Source organism: Egretta garzetta, unplaced genomic scaffold (genome assembly GCF_000687185.1).
Source record: "Egretta garzetta isolate BGI_Z169 unplaced genomic scaffold, ASM68718v1 scaffold133, whole genome shotgun sequence".
In the NCBI taxonomy this organism is placed as follows: Eukaryota; Metazoa; Chordata; class Aves; order Pelecaniformes; family Ardeidae; genus Egretta; species Egretta garzetta.
The window spans coordinates 2,176,007-2,186,935 of record NW_009259111.1 but is presented as its reverse complement, the minus strand read 5'-3'; the positions used below and the strand labels follow the sequence as shown (position 1 = coordinate 2,186,935).

General features: G+C 38.0%; 2 protein-coding genes across 5 annotated transcripts in view; one reads left to right on the top strand and one right to left on the bottom strand.

The window, feature by feature from the left end:
• PDE3B (phosphodiesterase 3B) overlaps nucleotides 1-10,863 on the bottom strand; it is a 102,300-nt gene extending 91,437 nt beyond the window's left edge. For 3 of the 4 annotated variants that reach the window (XM_035891017.1, XM_035891015.1, XM_035891016.1), the window contains exon 1: nucleotides 10,730-10,863. In XM_035891017.1, coding sequence (XP_035746910.1) covers nucleotides 10,730-10,771 — 42 coding nt within the window. In that variant the 5' untranslated portion in view covers nucleotides 10,772-10,863. The remainder of the gene's footprint in view (nucleotides 1-10,729) is intronic. The other variant, XM_035891018.1, reaches the window with a different exon arrangement.
• The window catches only part of PSMA1 (proteasome 20S subunit alpha 1), a 36,744-nt gene continuing 34,657 nt past the window's right edge, over nucleotides 8,843-10,929 (top strand). Inside the window, 1 exon segment of the mRNA XM_009635418.2 lies at nucleotides 8,843-10,402. Within this exon segment, the coding sequence (XP_009633713.2) occupies nucleotides 10,322-10,402 (81 nt within the window). The 5' untranslated portion in view covers nucleotides 8,843-10,321.

Sequence of the window (10,929 nt, the reverse complement as noted above, 5' to 3'; positions counted from 1 at the left end):
GGAAAGAGAAAGAAAAACAGCATTTCAAAAAAGACAAGACAAACAAGAAGACAATTTACTATTGAACATTAATTTCCTAGGAAATTATTTTTCCTGTACTTTCAAGGCCCAAATAATTAAAAATAAAGATGTTCCTTCTAAAGGCACACCAATCCTGTCCATCACCAGACAGGTGAAAGGAACATAGCTTTAAGAATGTATTCATTGGAGATTGTTAACACTTGCTACTAGAGAGCTAAAGTTATAAATTACATTAAACCCTGTGAATTTTTAAACAAGTAAGGACTATAACCTCAATCCTTACACACTGTAAAACACATGTTCTTTTCCACTTGAAAGCTCAAGTGCTCTGCTGACTCTAGGGAGCTTCCTACTAGAATAAGCGTTAAGGCAAGTATAGGAGATTTAGGAACCTTTAGCAATGACATTATAACATCAATTAGTCTCATAAAAGAAAAATTACATAAGACTAACTATATACCTTTATAGGTCCATTATTAAAGCTGTATTGACTTTTGCAGTTAATCTTGAAATGACATCTCTTTATTATGTGAAACACAGTTTGAATGTTTTCTAAAGTTGTAAGATACTTCCCTGAATAAGATACCAATTTCATATTTACAGATATAACATCAGCTTCTAAATTAATTTGTTCTGAAATTTTATCCTTAACAATCTTAATAATGGGTTACATGAATTTCATACACAAGCACAGAGTTTTACTCCATTTTAACAAGATTGTTTGAAGCTTAGGGTCTTCCAATCAGTTTTGATTTTTACTCTTCATAAAAAAATGTTATTCTTAACACACAGACTATTTTCTTCAGAACATTCTGCAGATGTCTCCGATATGACGGTCATTGTCTCAGAGGGTTTGAAAACAGGCCACCCTTAAAAGCAACAGCCAGCATCTGCCTCTGCTCATCTACTCTCATTTTCTTATTTCCATCTTGACATCATAGAAAATCACTGGCAAACCTATTATTTTCAAGCTTCTTTAAATATTCTTTGGCATCTAACAAACAGGATGCCTGTTATGAAAAATAAATTAATTAAAAGCAATGACAAAATAGACTGGTCATTAACACAAAAGCTGTTCCAAACTCTTCTTTCTTAATCAAACCTGTTCAACTAGAAACTCCAAATAGAAAGAAAAAATCAGATTTTTCAATATTACCATGGCATGGAAACATGCTGCTATGGTGAATAAAAAGTAGCAAGAAACTCTGATACAGATTCTAAGCAATGCTCTTCTATAACTACATAAAAATAAGTTAACAGATACCTGTAATCAAAGTACTCTCAACTGTGCTTCACCATAACAGTACAAAGTTGTTATTTTCATCATGGTAATCTTTTTTTACTATTAAAAAAAAAAAAAAGAGAGACTAGAAGATGCTTAGTTAAACATCTGTGTGCATAATCAATTGAAATTCTCTCACTGCAAGTTTCATTTGAAATTCACTTTGTAAGCATGCCCCAGTGATCCCTGAATGGATACTATGCTGCCCTGAAAATGCAGTTAGTTGAAACAAGGACAGAAAGAGGACACATAGAGGGTGGACAACACAAGCTTGTTTGTGTTTTCTAGTTAAGATATGAAATACACTGCTCTATCCTATACTAACATGTTAGGAAGAACCAAGCCTGTCATCATGCACGTATGTGTTTATTTACCTCAGTTGATAAGCAGCAATACACAGCAGGTACATCTGTGTTTCAGTGCACTTTTGTATGGGCAGTCTCAATGGAAACAGTATAACCCAGATCAACATTCATTTTTCCCTGAGCAAAATAAAGCCTGCTTCTCACAGATCCGGCTAGTCAAGAGGAAAACTGTGCTAGTGTGCTTTTACTTCTCCCGGTCTGAGCCAATTCCTTCAGGGCAGTGCCAGAGCAGATGGCATTTCACAGGCACAGCAGGATCTAAACTTTTTCAGTCTGCTAATCACACCTTCAGATTTCAGCACAGATTTCCCGCCCCTACTACCCACACATAAGACATCAATGGCTTGTATCTACAAAAATGCAGTTTAACTGAAATTTAAATTCATAGTATGTAATTAGGAAAATTCTAATGGACTGAGAATGCATAGGACACTATGGAATTACAAAAGTGAGTATCAAAGAGCCTCTGAGTACATTTACACATTACACTGTCGAGATGGCCAAGCAAATGAAACGAAGGCCAGCGTGAATGTTAATCAAGACAATAACCACGTAAGATTTCTCTCAAATACGTTCCTTTGTTTTTAAAGTTAGCATCATTAAGCTACAGGCATGAGAGTGACTTTTATTAACTACTAATGATGCCCTATAAACAGAGAGATCAATTCTTATCTCAGAGAAAGCTCACGAGAAGTCTGTTCATACCTATCCCTTCCAAAGTTACAAGCCCAGCTAAGAGGCCACCCACTTCTGTAATTCATACACCTGGTAAGGTTCCTTGGCCACCATACATCTCTCACACAAAAGATAATGAAATATCTGAGGATTAGTGTTTATCAGTCATAAAATGCTGAAAAACAGTAGGTGTATCAGCAATTTGTGTGAAAGGACAGAAACTGTTCTGGAGAGCCAAAAGTACTAGAAAAACTCACTGATACCCCATGCTTTAAAAAAAATGCACTACTTATCCTATATTAGTAACTTAGAGTACCCACAATTTTAGAATTCCTTTAAGAGAATCCATCAGACAGAAGGAACAAAACTACATTCCTAAATTGGCAAACAGGTATCACACAACAGTGCTTAGGAGGAAAAAAAATAATTAAAAACCCCACAGAAAATAAGTTATGATTGAATCTGTAATACTAAACTGACCCTAAGAAAAATAAAAAGACTCTAAATGTAAATACAGGCCTTTAATTTTAGGTCACATTGAAACAAAAATCATGCTTAAGATGCAGTTAGCCTGGTATAAGAATGCCTTTTTTAGCCTTTAGTTTAGCTCCTATCCTGTTAGAAGGGTTTAATCTAGTAAAAAATAAAATGCAACCTGAGCCAATAGTGAAGATTAAGAGACGCTCTTAAATACCATAGTGCCTATGCAGGGAGTCATAGTTAAGCTGATATTTCAGTAAAACTGATAAAACTTCCCTCTGTAAACCCCAAGTTTCACACACTTTCAAAATAGTTTATTCTATATCATTAACTTCTCTGATAACGCTGTACTGACGATCAATATAAACAGGCAGGTGTGACACAGGCTTGCTGTATCACCATCTAACAGTGGTACAAGTTGCTCTGGGGCGGCAGGGGGGCAGCCCTGGCTGTTTTGGACAAACTGTAAGTACTCAGCCCAAATTAAACCTCATGTATATGTCTCAATTACTATTACCAGCATGGATATAGCTAAACCAACAGACCAGTATTACTAATTCATACCAAAAAGCTTGAAATGTTCCTCATAAAGGAAGGAAGATATCTCAAACCGAATTCAAAGCACCCAAATACAGCTTCACATTGTACATTTTCTATGGTATCCTGAATAGCTTAAAAATAGTAAATTACATAAGATCATTTTAACATTCCATAAAACAAACTCTTATTTATCAAATTAACAAAATGGAACATTTGCTCCAAATATGCCTCTAACTTAGTGAAAGTATTTGGGTTTGCATGAAGGAACATGAAGGCTGGCAACTCTGTACTGGGTAGCAAAATTTGTCAGGATTACCATTTAATCTGTCATTTAACTGGAAAGCTTTTCCACACCTCCTATACAAAGAGAGGTTAGCACTGGTAGTCATGAACATTCTGTGTAGCAGCACTGGTTTTCATATTGAACTATCAGACAAATAGAGGGATATAAAAAAAATGCTTGGATATCCATGCCCTATTCTGTCCCTCTCCCAGTAAATTTGCACTTGTTTTACAGGAACACGCTACATACAAAAGCTATGAAAAAGTAGGGATGACCCAACCCCTCAAAACTTACTCCTGGTCACCAGCTGCCTGTATTTGTATGAATTACGGCCTTTCCCAAAGCTGTATGATCCATTTTCAAATATAAAACTCCTCCAGAAACTATAATTCTATCTCAGCAGTCACCCGTTGTTATGCCATCTCCAGTTCCTAGAACACTTCATTTTTGTCACACTCACCAATAAGACCACTCACTTAACTGGTCTTCCTTAAGGACAGAACTCTGATCTGTTTCTGTCACACTTCCCCTTCCCAAATCTGTCAGTTTACTTGTTACCCTGTGAACTCTAATTTATTAGCACCCGTGGTTCCTGTCTGTTTGGAAGGCTCTAGTACTCTTTTACGTCCACTGGATCCTTAAAAGTTATTGATCCTTTTTATGCTTCACTAACTTATTACACAGTCTGCCCTGACTAATCCAAGTCCTCACTTTTACCTTAAATTTTCGTTCTGCTATTGAGTTGCAGAAAAGTCCCATTATTTTTTTTTCCATTAAAATTTATTCTGTTGTTTCACTCCATCTTGCTAAGCATTGTTTTCACCCACTGAAAAAGTCATGTTGAAATTCGACGTTTCCTTTCACTCTCATCTTAAACTATTCTTTTAGCTCCCTCTCCACATAGTTTTATCCTGGAAAAATGGGTGAGATTCCAACAAAACAGTCTATGGCTGTAGCCTCCTGTTGTCTGCCCTCCCTCCTCATTTGGCAGTCAGAAGCTTTTCATCTGTATTCCTCCACAAGTTTTTGCATCACCAATAAGAACATACTACATCTCCCAGTTTCCCTGCCCTTTGCACAAAAGCACAAGATTTACTCTCTTCCATCTTCAGCAACTGGTTTCTGAACACCAGACCAGGTAGTTACAGTTGGCTTTGTTCTGAGATTTGTCTGAATGACGGTAAGGCTGCACAAAGTTTTCATTTTTAGGTATCAGAAAACCAAAACAGAAGGGAAAAAGCTTTTTTAGAAATATAAAACTTTCCTATCAAATGTCAAATAAGGCCCAGGCTTTAACAGAATTCTTGCCCCTCTCCCCCCTTCTTGTATTCACTCACAACATGAGACACTCATGTGGATTCTCATGTGGGAGTTCAGCTCACACTACAGACTTACTCTGTGTTGGGGCATATTCCATAGGGTCTCTTCCCTTCCCACTCCCCTTTTTTTATAAAACTTGCTGCAATTTGGTATCTTTGAAACTTCTAAGGCCATAGTATTCAATCAGTTCAATCAGTCAAGTTCAACTATTAGGATGATACTGCCAGGCATATTACATGTACACACATACACTGTGTCAAAAGACGAGTTTTCTCCTCAGGAGAATATACCCGACTCCTTGTAATTCTCTTCCCTTTCATATTTAACCTCACAGAATATACTGTTCTTGAACTGCAGCATGGAGGCTGTCCTCTCTGCCATTCTAGATACTCTCCTGGGAACCTATTGTTCCTCATCTCTATAATTTTCTTTCATAAGGTTAAAATGTCTTCGTAGTCAAAGCTGAAAATTAGTACTTTATCCGAATTTATCCTCTTAGTTTTCTCTGACACCATCAATCACACAGCTCTTGGAAGCTTCTCTCCCGGATTCCTACATTTCTTTTATCCCGGCGTTCTAGTGACACCTGTAATACACCACCCCTCACCTTCCTCCAAATTTCTCCAGCATTTCCACAGCAGTCATCTTCAATCTCCTTCCTTTCTCCTTTTACATTTTCCTTCTGAGAAACCGTGCCTGCAGAAACAGTCCAACCCCCTTTGCTACACTGACTACTTATAGACATGTTTCCCTGCTTTTAGCATACTTTTTCTGTCCAGAACACAAACTGCCATCAAGTCTTGGATATCTAAAAACCAGCCCAAGGTAAACTTAGCTAACAGTGTTCTTAACTGCACTCAGACTCCCTAATGGCATTCTTCGTCATTCTCTGTGAACCACTGTATGGTCCTGGTGATTGCTTTGCCAGAGGATACCATCTTAAACTCTGACCTCTCTAAAGGTCTCTGTGGGCAGACCATGCTCAAATCATCCTTTCTTTGCGGTATAATTCTCAAGAATATAACTTCAGGATGAAAAAAAGAAAGGAAGGGGGGGAAAAAAAAAAAAAAAAAAAAAAGGATGCAACAGTTACCAAGAGTTTTCACATTTCATCTAGCACAAAACATTTTGTCAAGGTCAGAGAGAACCAGACAGAAACAATATAATCCTACTCATCCAAAATATGGTTGCAAAAACAGTTTTCCAAGACTGTTGCTTTCACCATGTAATCCTTCTTTTGGTATATTCCCCACACTCAGTCACATCCCATTGAAATTGATTTCATTCACAGCTCAACACACCCACATTTCTACCTTGATTTTCCCCATAAGACAAACAATAAAAACCAAAGAGATATAAAGATTCTGTTACCAACAGAAACAAATCTTGACATGCAGATACACTTGTGGTAACAGTCATTGCAATCATTAGGGGAAAACTTAAAATTTCAAAGAGCTAGTTCATTAGATACATAGCAAGAAGAGTTACATTTTATGTTACCGGCTGCAATTGACAGGTAAAGGCTCACATGTTTCTAGGCTGCAAGCATATCTGAATTTAACAATTTTAAGACACTGTAAAATGCACATTAGCAGGCAGCTTCTGCACTAGAAAGTTTATACCCTGAGTACTTAAGGACAAAGTATAATTTGTTTCACAAATAGATAAGAGACACATATATAAATTGTCTAAGCAAATAAGGAACTGCATTAATTTCAAGTTACATAAATATTTCAGACTCTTGAAATCAAGTCCTGATCTTCCTAAGGAAATGCATCAAAGGTATGAGATAGCTTGGAACAGAAACTGGGGAGAGGTGGCAGTCAATCCAACAACCTAACCACAAGACAGTTCTTCCTGTAATTAACAGCGCAACATGAAAGCAGTCTTTATCCATGAAATATCCCAGCCTTCCTACGTGGCTGAACCTAGTCAGGTAACTAGGAAAAGTATCAGCTCTGTTTGCAGACTGTTTTGGACACATATCCTGTATATTTAATTAGGAAGGCCTATTCTTTATTCAAGGAAAAATATGAATTTTAGAAATCGCATACTCTTTCTGGATTCCAAGAAGCTCCTGTGTACGAGTTCCTACATATAGTTACTTGCTTTCACATACATGTTCACCAGCATGTTAAAGAAAAAAAATGGTTTACTACAATATTCTTCAGGACATGGAGCGTTTAAAAGATTTGCAATACTGACAATCACCTTTTAGATTCCCAATTCTGATTTGGTTTTCATGCAAAAAAAAAAAATAATTAAGCACTAAATATGCAACAGTCAATGAAGATAAACCCTTTGATACCTGTAGCGCTAGGTACAGATAAGAGATTAGCATCTGATTAATACATGCAATCAAAACATCACCTACACAAAATTGTAACAGCAATCAATACTGCAGTCATACCTCTAATAAGCTATTCCTCTCTAGGTCCAAGATGAATACTGAAGTAAGAATGCAAAAAGCCTGCTTACTGCTAAAATCATATATGCTGGAGAAGAGTTAACATAGAAATAATACAGAAAAGACATTGCATTTGCATAATTTTTGGCCTTAATTTTAGTCATATTGCTTCCTGCTATGTGTATTTATACATTTTGATAATGGCATTTAAATATACTCACATAAAAATTTAAAGATTTAAAAAAAAAATTCAAGATTTTCCTCCCACCTCAAACTACATCGCTAGCCATAGGTACTGCAGGAAAGCCACCCACATCATGAAGTTGTAGATTTTGGTGGCTAAAATAAGCATGGATACTCATATAAAAGGTAAGAATAAAGGTAATCCAATTTTATCAACCTTCCAGCATTATAGTTGCCATACCTGTTCAAGTACAGAAAGCAATAATTTAAATATTTGTCGTCAGGATTGCTCAAATTAGAAAGCATTTACAGGATCGCGTGCACAGGGCCTCTTTCCACTTCTACCCCAGAAACCAGTGATAGCTCCACCCAATTCCAGTGTGCACATGCTACTGCTGGCACGTACCTGTTCCCCCGCACGCTCTCCATGCACACAGACCCCTTAGAATTGTTTGCTTGAGCTTATTAGTGAAAAAAATGGTCAACTCAATATAATTATTTTTTGGTGTATTTAACTAGCCAGAGAGTTGGGCGTAACTTCAAATCAACAAGTAACTGAAATCTTAAGGTCAATACTAGCATTACCTATTTTCCTCACAGACTAACTAAAATCTCCACAAGAGGAAAATTTTTCACAGTGAGAACGATCATCCATTGGAATAATCTCCCTGGGGAAGCAGTGGATTCCCCAACATTGGACCCTTTTAAGATTCAGGTGGACAGGGTGCTGGGCCATCTCGTCTAGACCGTGCTTTTGCCAAGAAAGGTTCTACCAGATGATCCTCGAGGTCCCTTCCAACCTGGTATTCTATGATTCGATACATCTGCCTTTTTTATTCTTATGTGCCCCTGCTTGCAGACGTTCATACAAACCTCTATATACAAGAGGTTCATAACAGTCATACAAAATACATCTAACAGAAGCACATTAGCAACTTAGTTCTCATTCATCAAAGTATTCCTGTCGTAGTATACCTGCAGCACATTCCTTGTACTCCACTGATCTTCCTAACAATGCTCATTAAACTCACTCTTAAAATATTAATATTGGAAAAGAATTATTGTAATATTTTATAAAGATCTGCAAAACATGCGATCAGTTCTTAAAGAAAATTCACATAATAAATGCTCTCTGAAAAGCATTAAGTGCACAGCTTCCTTGTGTTTCAAGGAAGCAATATAAAAACCTTGTAGTGTTTATTCAAATAAAGTCACACATTATGGGCATACTTCTCCCCGCCCTCCCCCCCCCCCCCCACCCCCGCAGCCCCCGCAGTTCATGTTTTATCAGCTCTGCAATGTCTGATCTCTCTCCAAGCCAGTCAGGAGATCAGAGGATTTAACCTGTGTTATCCTTGTAAAATCACACATAAAATACTGCACAGAACATGTATCTATGAATCCCATTTAAACTGTGCTTAATAAAGCACAAATATTTATTGTAAAGCATAATAGACTATTAGGAAAATAACAAACTTCAGACCTCTCTGTTGTTTCTGTTCACTTCTAGTGATAACAAAGATACCAAATTCTGGAAGTCTACCAAACAGTTACATTTTATTATGAACACGTATGATTTAAGTACTGCCAATAAATTCTACGTATTTAGTTATGGTTGACATTTATTATGTTACTTAAAGAATAATAAATGCCTTAACTTGAAATATGCGCATGCCTTTAGGAAGTGAGCCGAATATCAAAGGAAGCATTTAGTAACTTGCATTAGAACAAGTATCTTCTATCATCTAGAAAGGCTAATGAAGCCACATTTTCCGAGGTTTTTGTACTGCAGACAAATGTGGCAGAAAAAAAGAGAGCATTTACTATCCGGAAGGGAACAGAGAAAGTAAATTATTATACAATATTGCCTACATATCTTAACTGCTAGTACAATATTTTAATGTTTCTTTCACAGTATGCATTAGATAATTTGAAACTTATTGAATGAGTTACATCTGAAGCCTCTTACAGCATACTTCCATTGTAACCTTTTATGCAAAAAAAATTACCCCTGTATTATTCTATTGTGCAAACACAGGGCGAAAAATGCTCAAAACCTACTCCACCGTTTCAGATTCACCTCGTATTTCCTCAGACCTATTTCACAGTCCATCACAAGAGTACACGTCAAAGAAAAATTAGAAACTTTCATTTAGCATGCATGAATTTCAGCCACAACAGTAGCAGATTAGGGATTCTGCAGCAACAATCACTTCCCAGAAACTGTTCACTCGCACGCTTATCAAATACGCTCCCCTTATTCTCCCTCCTATAACGGGCTGATAATCCGCTTGCAGCAGCTTCGGGCCAGTTCCACCGGCAACACAACTCGGCGTTCCTGCAGTTCACGTGCAAGTTCCCAAATAAAAACAAACCCACCCCCACGGGGTTTGCGCTACACAAAACAAGACTCATTGAAAAGTTTTCCGGGAGGTAGAAACCAACAGAGTTCCATTCAAGAAAACTGAGCGCTTCGGGCATCCCTCCAGACTCTACTGAACAGCTCTCTCTTCAGTAAAAAGAAGTTTCTTAAATCCCATCAACCCAAACCTAATGCTAACTTACGTGGAGCGAGGAAGAGAGGGCGAGAGGGAGAGAGGGAAACAAGAGACCGTAATCTGCAAGGCAGAAGGACAGCTGCCACTCAAACAACGCCGACATTTGATAAATAATACCCCTCAAAACCTCGTATTTCTTTAGCACTTGGCAATCATTTTGTCGGTAGAAAGCGGGAAGAACCAGAAGTGCCGAGCAGCTAGAAAGCTATGGTTTCTTTCTCTTGTAAAAAGTCTGGCAGAAGTGGAGGAGGCGGTGGGCTTTGGAAAAGAAACAATCAAAATAACAAGGTAGGCAATAGCTGAAGATGTTTGGTTTGGGGGTGTGTTTTAATCAATAAAAACTACTTCTTAATATTTAAGACCGTATGAAAAGCGAGCAAGCCTTCCGTCCCACAGCAAACACATTATTAAGGTTCAGCTTCTGGAGAGACATAAAGGATTATACCGATTCTGCAGAACCGAGCTGAGAAACCCGCTAACGGACTAACATTTTCCCCCATTCCTCTAACGGGAGTTTGACAGCAGACATCCAGCACAGACATACACAGCGGTTAGGAAAAGCGAGCGGCGCTCATTCCTCAGAAAGTTTCTCCCTGCAGTTTCGGAGAAACCTACCTGCTCTCTGGAAATGCAAGGCAACGAGGGTCTCCTGAACATTTTGCAGCTGCCATAGTAGCTGGCCGAAGTCTCCCCTAAGGACACGCAGCTAGATCTCCTCCTGGGTCTGATCACAGGCACTTTTTCCTCCACGCTGGGAAGCCGTGGGTGGCGATGATGCTGGTGGTGCGCTCCTCGGCTCTGAGCCAGAAGATGCC